Source organism: Antrostomus carolinensis, unplaced genomic scaffold (genome assembly GCF_000700745.2).
Source record: "Antrostomus carolinensis isolate BGI_N321 unplaced genomic scaffold, ASM70074v2 scaffold5204, whole genome shotgun sequence".
Taxonomy (NCBI): Eukaryota; Metazoa; Chordata; class Aves; order Caprimulgiformes; family Caprimulgidae; genus Antrostomus; species Antrostomus carolinensis.
In genome coordinates, this window is record NW_010311270.1 from 6,847 (window position 1) to 23,672 (window position 16,826).

Consider the following 16,826-nt stretch of genomic DNA (forward strand, 5'->3'; position numbering starts at 1 on the left):
TGATTAACTAGTATAGAGAAAGCAATTTTGGAACTGAGTTATTTGATGTGGTGATTTTTAGAGTAAAATAATTTTATTCAATGATTCACAGAGTGGCAGGTGGTCTTGATCTGAGTTCATTTTATGGCTGATTGGGGGAAGAGTATTATTAAAGCCATTAAGCAATGTTCTTTAAATTTGATAGATTATTTTGGTATGAATATATTTTGACAATAATAATACAGAAGTGCTAATGAAAGCAAGTTTGGTTTCCTCTCACATCTTCCTGAGAATACTTAATAAATGCATTGCTATATACCCTGCCATCTGAAGGACAACAAGCACCTTTTAGGACCAATATTCCTGCATGATGGTCTCTGAGATCCTTAACTAATTTAAAATGTCAGTTACAGTAAAATACTGTGTTCCCATACAGCATAATATAAATTTAACAGATAAAGTCGCACCTAATCAAGAAAGTTAGTGACAGGTTGGGCTACTTTGGTTTTATTTTTTCATGTTATAGTTCAAAATCAGATAATTTTGATTTTTACTTGTTCTTTTCTTTGACATGAGATAATTAAATTTGTATGTAACCATGGCTTAGCCTATGCTGGAAAAGGTTAGTGTGACCTAACCTGTTATAATGAGGCAATGCCAGCAAGTCCTGCTAGTGAACCCACTTTTTTCCTGAAAACATTTATTGCAATATAAATCTCATTCCTGAGATCATATTCCAAATGCAATGTGAGTTTGGGACTCTTGGTTTGTTTTCTTTATAACTGTATTCATACCAGGGCTTTCAGGAGCATGCAAATTACTTCAGCAGAACTTGTTTCTCATGTAGACCTAACCAGTATGTTGTCCAGACTCTAAACACTTTCTGGTACAGTGAACTTGTGATTTATTAGCGTTGCTTCCTGTCTGCAGCATGGCCTATTTTGCAAATGAAAGAGACTTTGATTCAGTTTAAGTGCTGTGTGAGTTTAGGTAAGATGTATGCATGTAATTTGGTGCTCTCTAGGAGCAGTATTGTTGCAATTTGTACTTGAATAACCACAATGTCAAACTAAAGCTATTTTTCTATAATAGTCTTAATGTAAATGTTCACTTCTCTGTGTGATGTTAGATTCTGGAATCCCTTAAAATGAATCAATACTAATATATTGCAATTTTTAATAACTACAGCTGCTTCATCTACCATAATTTTTATTTTTCTAGTTGATTTTGTAATTTTTAAAATAATTTTTGCTTTAGAAATTCTTTAGATAGTGTCCACATTAAAGATAACTAATAAATAATGTCACTTCTCCATTAACAGCGCCTATCAAATGGCTCCATAGACTCAAATGATGAAGCCAGTCAAGTTGTTGAACTTCAGGAACTACTGGAAAAGCAAAACTATGAAATGGCACAAATGAAGGAGCGTTTGGCTGCACTGTCTTCCCGGGTGGGAGAGGTAGAACAGGAAGCAGAGACTGCCAGAAAGGAGCTCATTAAAACAGAAGAAATGAACAGTAAATATCAGAGGGACATAAGAGAGGTAAGGAGTTCACCACACTCACGTCCTATTTCTTGACTGCTGTAGCTGTGATACCCAATACAAATTGATAGAGGCCAATGAATACAGAAGGCAAAAGTTCAGCATGGATAAAAGCCTCTATACATAGGAAACACAAAATTTACATTAAGAAATAGTACCAGAAATCTCTTTATAAAACCATATTCATAAAAGTGGGTGTGTATATGTGCAACTCGGATAGGAGGAACTCTTTTGTGCTTTAGCATTACTAGAGTGCATTCTGGCAAGTTTTCAGCTTGAAATAACTTAAACAGGTTTTTAAGATGAACTCTGTTAAATAGAGGAGCTGGTCATGCTGTGAAAGGTATTAGTAAAGGTGGAAGTACTCGTCTTCATTATTTCATACTGCCACAAAAGATAGTCTTCCCAATGAAGAAAATTAAATTTCTGCAACAAGAAGTGTTGTTTGGTATTGTGTAACTTGGTTAAAAAATACTGGAATTGGGTTTGGTGTGTTTTTAGTGAATTACATACGCAATTACTATTTTTATGGTTTTTCTCCAGCGATATGCAAAAGGATCACCTGGATATGGTCCATTTTAAGACTAGGTGTTTGGATCAATTTATATGTTAATTATGTCTTACCTGAAAAATAATCTCACTTACTTCAACGCTGCTTTCATAATGTAATAAAACACAAGCAGCAAGACGTGCTCATCAGTAAATATTTTCATTGTGAAAGATTATGTGGCAACGTGTAAGTCTTCTCAAGAGCCAGACACAAGTTTAAAACTAATAAAATTTTCTACTTTCACTAAAATTAATTTAATATAAATAAACAATGTAGTAGACAGACTAATTAATAATCTAAATCATAGCTATTGACTTCAGTGAGGCCAGCTTGTAATACATGAATAAAAACAGCTCAAGGTTTTAAAGAAATCCTTATCCATAACATAGATGGATAACATTCCCATATGTTATGGTTATGATATGTATCCAACATTGTGGTCATGTGTTTTCCTGAAATTTCAGGACCTGTCACCTGCTGTCTACTACATGTACTTTGGCATAAAATTTTAGCAGGACCCAGGAATAAGAATAGAAATGTGTGTATACATTTTTTCCCCACAGCACTGCTCTATGTTTCTACTTTCATGTAACTATACCAGGTTTTCTATTTTCTGATCATGCCTGCTCTTGTTTAAGAAACTAAAAAGTAAATGTGAGCTGTATTTGCTATGTTTTTTTGCACTGAAAAATATAGAAACTGGAAAAATATTTAAAAGGTGAGGATTATTTCTGTTAGCTCTACTCAACAACTTCTGCTTTAAATATATTTACAAGAAATCACAAAGGAAATAAATTCTCTTTAAAACAGAAAAATTACTGCTGAGCATACCTTACATCTCTGTCTATTGTTAACATGAAAATTAAACTAGTATAAAATTACGTAGCATGGTTTTTTGATAGTTTTTTGTCATGTTAGGCAATGGCACAAAAGGAAGATATGGAAGAAAGAATAACTACACTGGAGAAGCGCTACCTCAGTGCACAGAGAGAATCCACCTCCATACATGACATGAATGATAAGCTGGAAAATGAACTGGCGAACAAGGAAGCCATCCTACGTCAGGTGCAGTATCTGCTTTAGTCAGTTGATTTTTCATACACCATGAAAATTAATACAAAGAAGTAGGCAGATCTACAGTAGGAGGTTTCCATTAGGTCAATCTGTTCATTTTTAATTTTAGTTAATCTAAAAAACTGAAGTTTGTCTTAAGTCTAAAAAGTTGTTCAGCATCTCTAAGCTTCATAAGAGCTACTGCAACCATTAATACCAACTCAATGTGTACATTCAACATTGGAAAATAACCGTGTTTTGTGATAGTGTCTTCCATAAATGAGCAGTCATATCCCCTAAGTAAATGATTATATTTTCTTATTAAACAATTTTCTGAATTTTATTTTTTTAAAAAATGAAAAGAAATAGTATAAGCAAAAGAAATGCCCTTCTGCAGGAAAGATAAAAATTTGCATAGAATATATTCTAATAATTTAATGTATTAATAGTGTGTAATTAAATTTTACAAATCTAAACTGTCTGTGAATATGTTTTAGAAAAGAGTATAACATGACTGTGCAGTTTTCTCTCATGGTACTTTGTTTCCATGGTGATTCCAAAAGCTGAAATGTAAAATGAACAGAAAAAAAATGGGTTGTAGGTTTGAAGAGTACAATGTAAACTGAAAGCTAACATGAAATGAATAAAATTCAAACTATAAAAATGAAATTGCTCCTCAGCTTCAGTATCAGACTTCTTTCTTTTTTTCATCTATTGTGTCCTCAAACAATATAAAATTCTTATAGAAATAAGCCTGTGTGATCTGATAATCTCTGCTTCTATGATGGTATGCAGATATATTTGCACACACATGCACCCATCCCTCTCTATGTGTGTCTGTGTATATATATATGTATATATGTATGAATGTATATGACTACCTCTTCAAAGAAATTATAGCATCAGAACTCAAACTCTCCAGCTTCTGCCAGCTTCCTTTGACTATTTTAAGCAGTATCTTCAATTGTTAGGGAAGAAAAACAAACAAAACAAACAAAAAAACCCAAACAACACAGCAATAGAAAAGTAAGGTACCTTCATCTGTCCTTTGAGTTTTTATTGCTGCCAATGTAAGTCTTGCTGTGCTGCAGAGGTCTGCCTCCTCAAAGCAGTGATCAATAGGACTGGGCTTAGAATATATACAAGCAGACTTAAAGTAGGCTTGCAGCACTGTGATGTGAAAAGCCTACCTTTTCATTCTTTTGAAGGATTCAAAAGGAATCTAAAAGCACATTCCTTTTTCATGACGTCTTCTATTGCCTGGAATGAACAGGAACACAGGTAACATTTATCAAGCCATTAAAAAATTCTTAATCATGTGGTGCATCTCAGTATGCTGGAAAACACTGCAGTTATCAAAAGTCCTCCTGTTTCTCCTTAATGGTTATCACAGAGGAAACAGTTTCACTTCTGTGAAATAAGACTTAATTGTAGCTTCACAATGAACAATATCATGGCAACTTTAAGCAACTAGTAACCAGGATATGATCATGAATGAAATGTCAGTTTTAACATTTCCTAATATATGATTGACATTTGTTCAGAAAATTGTATTCGGCAATTTGTTCAGAAACTTTGCTGGGAATTCTATCATTTTGGAATTGACCTTTTGTCCCATTTTAGCTCATACATAAACTTTTCTGTGAGATGGACTCAATATTTCTATTTAGAAAATTCTCATTTTACTGGCACCAATACTTTTACTTTGCTTGGTCAAACAACACATCAGTCAGAGGAGCTTTTTGCTCATCTTCGTTTGTACCATTTTACAACTCCTTTCCTTCACCTTCTTGTGATCCTTTAGCCTCAAATCACTCATCATTAATGAGACTGGCAGCCTACATGGTTCCATGCTTGAGTTAATACCTTTCCAGTAAGTATTCCTAGGTTGTGGACTATCTGTGCTTGTGTAGTGAATTTTGATCACTTCCCTGATACCCAAGAAATTGAAAGAAAATCTCAGTTCTGATTTAATTTTTATACCTGTTTATCTATCTTTGGCCTTCAGTTGGAAGACAAAAACAGACAGCTACAAGAACGTCTAGAGCTGGCTGAGCAGAAACTGCAGCAGACGATGAGAAAGGCTGAAACCTTACCTGAAGTGGAGGCTGAACTGGCTCAGAGAATTGCAGCTCTGACTAAGGTACTTCCCTAAGAAATAGGTTCACTTAGAAGCCCCTTTGTTTAACGTTAATTTCCATCACAATTCCTCACCTCAAGGACAAAACAAAAGTAGTATGAGGCTGATTAGAAAGAAGAAAATGTTTCCTGATAAGTATGTGCCACACATTTAACCAGGAATGGTCTCAATGCAATGTTTGTAATTCTTAGTATTTTGGCAATAGGAAAAGTAGTTATCTGTAAATTAGCCTAGACTATGTTTACAAAGGAGTCATATATTTCCAATACATCTGAACATTACTTACCCTAGGAGGATTCATTTCAGTGTGTAAGAGTTTCTAATTTAAGGGGAGAGGGGTGGAGGGAAGTCTTATTCCTACAATTACTTAGTTCTGGATGTTTTCATATACCATATATATGAAACTATGAAACAACAGTTATTTTCATTCCAATAAGTGCTATAAAATCAAATCTTAGCAGTTGGGATCATTTGTAAAACACAAATCAAGAGAACTTGCAGTACATACTTACAAGGTTTGTTTTGAATAATTCTTTGTATCATATATCTGCACAGACAAATGTGAAACCCTGAGAGGACTTCAAACTGTTTTTTCTGATAAATTTATTATATGATAGCATTTTTGCAGAAAAATAAGAAGATAAAAATAAATTTCAGTAGTGTGATTTTCATAGTTGGCCTCTAATATAATTTCAGGTGTGCGTGTAGTTAGTACTATAGCTTAGGTATTATCAACTTCATAAAGACATATAATGATAGCATGTTTATTTGTCATCTCTTAAAATCAGAAAAATACAGAAAAATGCATTTAAGAGACTGTATTACATATTGTTCTGATTTATCTAAGCTTTCCTTTCTCTATTACCAAGGAATATTTCCAGCTATTTATATGCCTAGCCTTTTTTAAATTTGATGGGGTTTTTTTCAGTTTTCATGTTTTTCCATTTATAGTGAAGGCTTAAGTGCTGAGCAGCTCATTAATATAGTCTGATTTGTAAGTAATTTAGTTAAGAAATAGAAAGAAAGAAAAATAAGCTTTTTGGGGATTTGAGTTGGGGTTTTTTATTATTTTAGTAAAGCAAGATCATTATCTAGTAATCAAGATTGTGTGCTGTCCACTTTAGGTTTATATGAATGGGTGGGAATCTGAAAGACAGACTGAAAATGGTGGGGAAAAAAGAAGAATCAGCAAAAAGAGAGCTACATGAAATACCAAACAAATATCACTACATGTTAATAAAAACTCAGGTGCACATAAGAGCAATCCCTTGGCATTTTAACTTTTTTTTTTTTCAGTTGTTTCTGATTCACCAAATAATCACATATTCTAATGCCCTCAGTAGCTGAAAAATATTGTTTTCTATTTAAAGAGGATTTTTCCTGAATAATTTCTCCAGCAATTAGGCACCAGTAAGTATTTTGCAGTCTCAAGCATGTCTTTTTTTTTTTTTTTGCAACTGCATTTTTCCTTGAACATATATTAATGAAAAATATTGTAAGAAGAAATCCCATTTCAACCATGCAGAGAACTCGGGGACTTCCATGAGATATTGTTGTTCTTGTGACCATAAAGCTGCAATATACATCTCTGTTTGTCTTCTTACATTATTTCATGGGATGTGTTTAGAGAGCTGTGAACAGAGCTGACACTCCACCTCATTTCACTTTGATATACTTTATCAAAGTTTTTGCCAAGCAGGAAACTCCAAGTATTTTATACTGTAATGCCAGTTCTGTTCATTTCTCTGTGATTACTTGAAAAGCTCAAGAAATTTATTTTATTTAAAATTGTATCTTCTTGGAATACGTGACATGAAGAAGAATGTCAGAATTCGGCCAATGGCACAAATAAGCCTGTGTTTTATCTATCTTGTATATAACATCTTTGCAAAGTGTAGAGCTTGTTAAAGTGCTGGTTTGACAGCTCTGAAGTTTAAAGTCCATTTCTTTTAATGTATCACATAAATGTAGCTCAGAACCAAGGTTGACACTGTAGTCACTGCAGCTTACTTAAGTAGCTTTAAATTAGCTAGCTGGTATGCTATTACAACACTAGCTATTCAATGAGCTGCAAGTCCTACTCAAGGGGCTGAATAATGCTTAATTAATTTTGCTTTTGTTAACCTCTGTGCCAGCATACACGTTGCCAGTAGGGCTCAAATTAGCTGGTTTCAGACTACTTTAAGTCTGCCTACCTGAGCTATGGTCACTGCATGTCCATGTATACTAAGGAAAAGATGAGCCCCCTGAATCAGCTAGTCTTTCTGCACTGCAAAAAAGTCAAAACTGATTCTCCTTTCTTTTGTATGAAAGTGGCTTCTCTGAGATTAATGGGGTTGCAATCATATGAAAGAGGTGAGTTAAGCCTAATATGTTTTCCTTTTTTTTTTTTTAAGGAAAGTAGCATTGGATTACTGGAAACCATGACTGCTTCACTGTAAAATATAAGACCAATTATTTACATGTGGAGATAAAACAGAACAAACATATTCTAGATTTGGATGTGATTCCTCCCACTGCCCCCAAGTTTAAAATATGCATGTTACAATTCTGCATTCAATTTTTAATACTCTTCCTCATAATAAATCTGAGTTAGGATTCTGCAAAAGAAGGATGTAGAATGAGATCCTTCTATAGTGTCCGTTTTAAAAATGAGTTGTTTTTCTTTCATATATATATATATATATGGGCTAGTGAATGTCTTTTGCTACTTTTCCATGCCCAAACTAGTTCATAAGGAGTGAACTTTCAAAAGTTTGGACTATATGGTGAACTCAATAGGTACCCATAAATTTACTTGAATCATTTGAAATTTTCTTTGGCTTTGTTTTCACCATTTTCTGCCCATTGGGTGAGCAACTGGAGGGTTAGTCAGCCTGTGGCAGACTAACCTGAAACAGCATGATCCTATGTACTGTGCTGTCCTGCCTGGCCATCGCACTGGTATCTGTCTGGTCATGACAAGTAACACAGCTCTTGGCACGTATCCCAAGATTTAGACTGCCATGACTCATTGAGCCACCTTGTACTCACTCTCACAGTATTAGGCTGTTTGCCTGCCCCAGAGAAGAGGCAGTTGGTAGTAGAAAGAACCTCCCTCCAATATTAGCTAAACCTTTCTTTATCCTGTAAGATGTTTGTTTGTTTCGTTTTTTTTTTCCTCAGAAAGGACAGACATTGGAGCATCTAGAATCTTCAGATGGTTCGTCTGTGAAACACTGTTTCTCCTTGCATGTATTCAAGGAGGGGTCTAGTGGAGACAATCAGCATCCACCTACTTCTATTCACTCACTTTCACTAGTAGTCACTATCCTTGCTGGGTGCTTGTGCAACAGAAGTACCATGTCACTTCTCTGATCACAAGACAGCAATCAGCATTTTACTCCATCACTCCTGTATGCAGGTCACCAGAAATAACAACAGTGGGTTTTAGCTGCATTAGAGAAGCACTGAGATGGAGAAGAGGAAACCATAATAATAATAAACCATATTTAGCATAGTAATACATTCAGCTTATTTTCAAGGTGATAAAAGATGACTTGAAAGTTGGAGGCAAGTAGGATACATTGGTTATTTTGTGGCAGTGTGGTTTGTATTAAGTAGGGAAGAAGATGCAAGAAAGTGAAAAAAGGTCTGCAGTGAAAAGGATGCAAAGTGGGGAAAGAAGTTCTGCGTAAGTTGATGTGGTTAAGACAGAAACCTTTCTGAAAAGAAGGGAGAGAGAGAGAAGATGACGTGTTAACTGGAGAAGGAAGCTGATAAATCTTACTGGGGGGGGGGGGGGGCGCGGAATCTTCTATGGGGAGGGAAGCCTAAGAAAACTCCACATTTACAACCTGGTACTGTCTTCTCAAACCACCCCTGTTCTTGTGCTTCCCTTTCCACAGAAGATTTTTTCCTGGTAGGAGGAAGAAATGTAAGAAACAAGTTTGACAGAGCTAAATGGAAGGAGTTGTTTACTGAACCTATGAGGTGTAGAAAGTAGTGGGGAAATGACGGAGGGGCAAGAATGTGTGGATATCTAGTGACTAAAAGGCTCGGTCTCAGGAAAAGGCATGACTTAAGCCAACATATTTTGTCATATTTTTGAAGGTTAGAAGTGAGCATGTGAACAAGTAGCTGATAACTTTGTGAGCTGTTGTGACTCAGTCACCATGATCATGTATTTTCACCTCCAGTTGCATAACTCTATTTAATAATGCATTTTTTTTGTCTTGAATAACTCACTCATTCAAAGGATAGCCAAAGGAATGTGTGCCATAAGAAGCCAGTAGAAAATCTGAGGACAGCAGGTGTTCAAAAGTCAAGGTCTCTAAACTGTGGAAATTGGCTTGCACCATTAGAAAAATCCTACAGCTCAGCATTAGGAAGAAAAATCATAGCGCCTGTACTGTACAGGTGCTTTCTGGATCTGAAACTGGATTTTATTTTTTTTCAAGTAAGATGCAAAAACTTAGAAAATGTGCAGTGCCAACAGCAACAGATGATGTGAAAGCAACATTTTTTTTTTGTGGGCGCATTAGCAGCAGGAGCAGCAGTGGAATTTTAACAAGGTTAGAGAGCATTAATACAAGCTGCTTCAATATTCCCTCAAAGCAAAATTTTCCTGTCTATTACTGGCTTATACTGGCTATTCCTTTGCTATTTCATAGCATATAGATTGCAAAGTGAGCATTAAGACTCATGCTGGTGTCTCATAGGGGTCAGACATTGTTAGGTTTCGTCCATATATTTTTAATCCAGTCTAAGATACACAATTTCACAAATCTATTTATAACTGAATGTGCTGGCTAAATGTTTTAAATGCTAGTTGCTGAATACTGCACCATGTGTCTTACTAATCGTTCTGTACAGAGTACTATTGAATAGGCACGCAAGTCGTAAATTAGAGAGAGGAATGTAGGGTAAGATCTGCCAAGCAAGTAGTCACACAAGTGCATTTTAGAAAGTTTTTAACTGATTTAACTCTTAAGTTAAGCAAATCGGAAGAAATCCAACTTCTGGTTATGAACCTCAGAGTCCACTGTTGTCTCTTCTGTCTCACATGTGTATGAAATTCTGCTACAGCAACATGACTAACTCTGGTGTCTCAGCCTCTGCCTCATGCCTCAAGACACAAGGCAGAGACTGAGACATTCAGTATCTTTATCGTAGGCTCCCAGACTCTCCCAAAGAGCCTATTCTGGTGGGAGTGTCTGGGCCTGACTAACACATGTGGACAACAAAAAAGTGTAGCCACTAAAGGTGTGTCAATCCTAAAAGTATGGCCTGGGGAAGTCTGCAGAAGGCATTTTCAAATCCATTAAGGAATAGCTGAATTGCTAGGTCTTTTTATCTGGAAGGGTCTCTTTGAGACTTATGCTGGGGCCTTCTTCAGTGTAAAGGGCAATAAGAGGTGTTATCCCACTCATTTTGGGAGTGTGTTCCAACTAGGCACACCAGGAGATGGAGGGGCTGCTCTTTCCCACTGCAGGTCTTTGTCTACAGGGGAGGTTTCTGAAAGTGAGAGAAAAAGGGACTAAGTACATGTGTTTCTGTCTCCTTAGCCCTTACAGAGGATTCCCTTTTGATTCATGTCCCTGCTGGAGGGGCTACTCATACATTTGGCATGTAGGAGTCATGGGTTAGATTCTAAATAGCATTAGAACCCAGGGTGGGTACTAAGGCTGTGCACCTGTGCTTGTCCTCTGCCAAAGAAGCGATTGAGCCTAATTGTTTAATGTCTTAGTTATAAAATAATTTTGGTTTTTTTATAGTAATATAGAATAACACTTTAGGAACAAACAAATGAAATGCACATAGATAAAGGAAACATAAAATATTCAAATATATTTTAAGTGTGTAGAATAATGACTTCTTTTTTATTGCAAGGCATAGTGAATTTTAATTAATTTTAAAGTCTCTATCCTACCAAAGAGATGTAAAGGGAGATGAGTGTGGAGATCAGCTCTGTTTTTTTTTTATGCTGGAAAATTAAGTACAGGTACTAAAAGACACATGCAAGAAGATTTTCTAACAAGGATGTACCTATCAACATTTGAATATTCTTGGTGAAATAACTGAAAACTCTTATGCAAAATTATTTATATTTTAATCATACACTTTATTGAATTATTAAAGCAGTAGGAAGTTCTGAAATAACAGAATTAGATAGCTCTAAGAATCTTAATAGAAAATAATGTTCTTTCAAGAATGTTTTCTATATAAGAATTCAGATAACATAATTCTGACAAATTCATTCCTGTTTCTCTTTCAAATAATAGTTAGGGGCTAATATCACAATTATTTTATGCATTGAAAAGACTGTTTCCTGCTAAGAAATAAAGTGTGGCACGGTTTGGACTGAAAATCTATTTTTAGTTGTATATTATATAGCTAGTGAGACTGGCTTCTGAAGGACAGGTTATGACAGACAGCACCACAAGACTTAAATCAGATCCCCTTTTAACCTAGAAGTATTAGTTTGCTTATCTTCAAATTTTTCATTAATCTACAATTAAGTCTATAGAAGTAGTAAAAATCAAGTAACTTGCTTTTAAAGTTTGCAGTCAACTAATGAAGCTTCTAAGTATTTTAATTTTGTAGGATGATACCCACAATGGGTTCTACATCTCCCTCAATTAAAATTGTTTCAAAAGACGTAGAATTACTTAAGCCTTCTCTATCATCAGCTCAGAGCTTTGGTGATTTCAAATCTTCTCCTGACCCTTAAAGACACATTAAGGGAAGGGCTTGAACCAGTAGGGCAGCCAGGACTCAAAAAGGAGAAAAGTCTGTCTTCTTCAGAGGAGGGCAAAGCTTTGTTACTTCATGGAAGTGATAGCGTGATCTGGTTTTCTGCAATCAGAGGGACTTGAATTTTTCAGCCTTATCTTTCTATTTATCCAATTGGGAGAGGAAGCAGTGCACTGGCATTGTGTGCTGAAACTAACTAATATGTTTAGTTTGTTTAAAGATAAGATAAAGAAAATCATAAAGGGATTGTCATTGGTTCAAGTCTTAGTAAATAGACAAAATAGTATCAGGTAATGAATAAGTTCAACGACATCACAATGCGCCTGCTTCTCGATCAGAAACGATGACTGTGCTTAATAAATGACCTTAGTTACAAAGTGTACTGACTTTTCCTTAAATTTTGCAAGAATCAGAATTTTCTGAGTTTACTTACTCTGAAAAGAATAGTAGTTATCTTCAAAGCTATGTATTATTCTTGTATTTATAGAAAGCAGGATTTTCTCATATGAATGTCTTCATATCAAAAGCTGCAATTTGTATTTATAAATCTCTAGATCATAGGCTTGTTTTCTATCTGATCTTTTGGTCCTGATAACACTACTGAGTTTATTTTATAGGTAGTTTTAAGTTATGAGGTACGTCTGGCATTACTTTCATATCTATTCCTAATTATTCTGATAAATCATTAATAGACAACAGTATGAAAAACAGTCTCACTGAAAAAATACAGTTGTAAAATTAGTATTTCTTGTACATATTAGAGTTTGCTTTTGTAAAGATGGAGTTCAGGATCTCTTTTTGAGAGAGAGAAAATCTGACAGAGTGAAATAGCATTTGACAAGTGTGAGCTCACAACTCAGTCATCAGTAGCCCTGTCTATACACCTTATGCACATTCCTGTTTCCATAGCAACAAATCCAATATAGCATTTCCCCTTTTTTAAGGGCTTTTTTAAAAATTTTGAATGATAACATAGACTTGTTTGATATGACAATAACATGAATATTCATGTTTTTCAACAAATGACCTAATAAAGGTCAACTTCTGTCAGAAGTAGTAATGAATCTTTGGATTGATTACCATTTCTATACTCAGTAATGACTTTCCTTTCTTATTAATGATTTTTTATTTATAGGTTCTTCTTTTATCTGGTGACCTTGATTTTCCAGAGATCCACCAGGGTGGATCCTTCCAAAGGGATGAGAACTCTATTGTTTATTTGGATAAGAGGGCTTATGTAGTGTATTCTAAAATGGAATACTAAAGCTTGAGCCTTGTCTCTTTTGACGTTCTTTCTGTTTTCTAGCAATTAGGGAATGGATCATAACATTGCACAGTTCTGTAACTGACTGAGCCATTGATTTAGTATTTGTGCATTGTTTTCATTCCTAGAAAATGATAGAATTATAAAGAACTTTCTGACACTGGTCTCGCGGAGTCCTGTTCTGGTGTTTAGTTTACCCTGATTTTAAAAAATAAATAAATAAATAAATAAAATAGATTAGACAGTATTGCTTTGAATCCACTCTGTAGTAGTATGTCATCAGCCAGCCATCACTAACCTTGAACTTCCATGTGTAGGTTGATAGCTTTTTTAGCATTCCATTATTTTCAGTTTCTCCACATCAACTGCATCATATTCACCAAATATCAGTGTAGTATTCCACATAAAAATCTGTCAATTAAAAGTATTAAATTTTCAATCACACTTTTCTTTTAAGCATTCTGTGCTGTGTTCTGTTCAGTGTCAGTGTCTTTAGTTCTGATTTTTCAATTTTGTCCCTCTCCTTTTCCTTGACTTGTTAGTCTGATCCAACCTCTTCTACCTCATCTGATGATTATCAATATGTTATGGAAGCTAAACTACAAGAAATGATCTCCATACGTAGGAAGGTAGTCCTACTGGACTTTACTTTCTATTGCTAAATAGAATCCATCTGATTTGTTTTCATTTTCTTTAATTTTTTTTTTTATTGATAATCAACCATCGTGCAGTTCAGTGCTTCAGGAGCTTACAATTTTACGATGGCAGGTTTGTGTTCAAACCATGCACAGTCTGCATGTTACATTTGGCTGATTTCATTGCTCATAAATAACTCCAATGTTTTGCTGATGCTTGGATGTAACAGGCCCTTGTAGCTGACACATTTCAAGCAATGCTGTTCAGCTGCCTGTTTAAATAAAGTTTCTTTTCAAAAAACTAAGTTTGCAGTTAGTAGTAGCTTGCTTTATGTTTTGTTTAATCCTTACTGAGATGAAAACGTATGAAGCCACTTAAATTACAAAAATAGTCTTTCTATTTTTTTATAGGCAGAAGAAAGACATGGAAACATTGAGGAACGTATGAGACACTTAGAAGCTCAACTTGAAGAGAAGAATCAGGAACTTCAAAGAGTATGTGTATTGCAGACAACTTCTGTGCACTTTTCTTTAGTTTGTCAAATATAGCACTACATTATGCACTCCAGCACAAAAATCTATCTACTGGTAAATATTTTTTTTATAGCAGTGATGGCAGCATCTTCCCACTTTACTTAACCATCCCGATATAGTAGTTTACCTCTAGTTGCACCTTTCAAAGTATTCTGCTGATACAAAAATGAATGTGCATTAATCAATAATTGTAATTCCATTTCCTGTGGAATTTCTTTAAATAGCTACAGTTGCCATTTTGTTATTATTATTATTTTAATGATACAAGTCTGTACTGGTTAATTTTGGACCCTACCAATCTGTCTCTTCTATTCTACATTAAAGGCAAGGCAAAGAGAAAAAATGAATGAGGAGCACAACAAAAGATTATCGGATACTGTAGACAGACTTTTGACAGAGTCCAATGAACGTCTGCAGCTACATTTAAAAGAGAGAATGGCAGCACTTGAGGAAAAGGTACAGTGCAAAGGGCAGTGTGAAATTGAGCTTAGTAAATATTTTCCTGTGTGCAACCTGTTCTACTTTTATTGGGAGGCCTCATGCTGATTTTGTGTTACCAAATACGACCACAAATATGGTCTAACTTACGCATTCAACTCTTGAATTAAGAGTTCAAGATCTTTCCAGAACTAGTGCAAACTGGATATGCTGAATATTATGAGTCCCCATTTTTATCAGTGAGGAGTCTGATGAAAAGCTTGTAAAGGACCAGTGCATGACATGGTATGAGGCAGTAAGAGAAAGTGGATGAGAACTGAGAAATGGCCATGTTTTGGATGTGTTGTCATTCCCATATATTAACCTGCTGAAGAGCAAAATGCTGCCACCACAGGAGAAGGAGCACCTCCACTTGGAGAGGGAATGTTATTTACAGGGTTTTCTTGATGTGAGACACAGAAGACATGCAAAATTCAAATCCCATGACCTTTATATTCACCCTCCTTAATCCTTCCCTCTCCTAGTTATTCACCTTCAGTTTGATTAGAACATCTCAGACGATACACTTCTGGTTTATATCACTGAAACAAAATGTTTTACAAAGCAAGAAATAGACCTACCAAAAGAAAAACCTGGGAAAAATAGTTGTGTAAAAGTGTGACGGTTGTTCACTTCAAGGAAAATGCAAAGTTTTTGCTGTTCTTGGTAGAACATCATCCTTCATATTTGGATTATTTCCCATGTGTTAAATTTAATATGTTACTCAAACTGAAGCATTAAAAGAGTTTAATTTTAAAGTCCAGTGAATATGAAGGCTCATTTGTTACTTAACTTTGCTAACTTGTACATGGAGGATACATGTATATGGTGATACATGATATTTAGCATATCTCTAATTTCTTTCTAGTTTATCTTTTTTCTTCTTCTTTTTGTTTATAGAATGTTTTGATTCAAGAATCTGAAAGTTTTAGGAAAAATCTAGAAGAATCTTTACATGACAAGGTACTATAAGATACTACAATTTTATCTGGTTTTATCAAAAGTTAAATATTTATTATTTGGAAGTATTTATATGGTGTATTAATTATCCAACTAGCATGTAAAATCTTCCTGGCATCGATGATAATTCCTTTAATCACTCAGATTTCTTAACTAGCCTTTGAGGGTCTCTGAACTAAGTTCATGGTTGAGATCCTAGCCTCAGGAAGGCAATACTAAAATTCATATTGATTTCATTGGCTCTGGAATTTTTGTTCTATCAGTTTTAATTCTGAAAAACTCTTATTTAACAGACACATATGCATAGTTGGTTACACTTTCATAGTGAAGAATGTAATTGCTTGATTTGATGCAATTCTTCTTAACAGGTGCAGAGGCGTTGTGCTAAATACAGCTGAAAGTGCATTTTCTTAGTTCATTGAAAATTAACCCCTAATACTGTTTAGTGACTCAGTCAAATTAGTTATAAACATTTATTCCAATCTCAAATGTTAGGATTTTGTTTTGAGGCTATGCTTGTCTTGAGCACAGTAGGATACACAAATGTATCTGCCTTCAGATTCACCAAAGTGTTTTTGTAATGTATCGAATCCATTTTAAAAAGAAAAGAATTTTAAAAATGCAATTCCATTCGATGCTTATATAATAATACCATATGACAATCAAAATCAAGACCTTTGAGAAAAATAGCAAAAGAGGTATCTGTTCAAATAAATTCTTATTTTCATATACATTTGGATAACCTTGTAGAAAGGCAGAGAGATTAAAGTCCCAAACAGGAGTTTGTAGGGCATTTTAAAGAAATAAAGCTTTTGTGCTATACCAGTTATAGGGTGATTCAGCTATCACAAAATTAAGATCATACTTCACCATCATCAGATGACAAAAAGGACAAAAAAGATGTTTCTAAAGCTGTGTCAATTGAAACAAAAGTTTCTATCATTTTGCTACCAGAA

General features: G+C 34.8%; 1 protein-coding gene across 1 annotated transcript in view; it reads left to right on the top strand.

Moving 5' to 3' along the window:
* The first annotated feature begins 1,294 nt into the window (after positions 1-1,294).
* Positions 1,295-16,826, top strand: part of PPFIA2 (PPFI scaffold protein A2) — a 69,108-nt gene continuing 53,576 nt past the window's right edge. The window contains exons 1-6 of the mRNA XM_010166673.2: positions 1,295-1,522; positions 2,991-3,137; positions 5,134-5,268; positions 14,311-14,394; positions 14,758-14,889; positions 15,811-15,873. Coding sequence (XP_010164975.1) covers positions 1,388-1,522; positions 2,991-3,137; positions 5,134-5,268; positions 14,311-14,394; positions 14,758-14,889; positions 15,811-15,873 — 696 coding nt within the window. The 5' untranslated portion in view covers positions 1,295-1,387. The remainder of the gene's footprint in view (positions 1,523-2,990; positions 3,138-5,133; positions 5,269-14,310; positions 14,395-14,757; positions 14,890-15,810; positions 15,874-16,826) is intronic.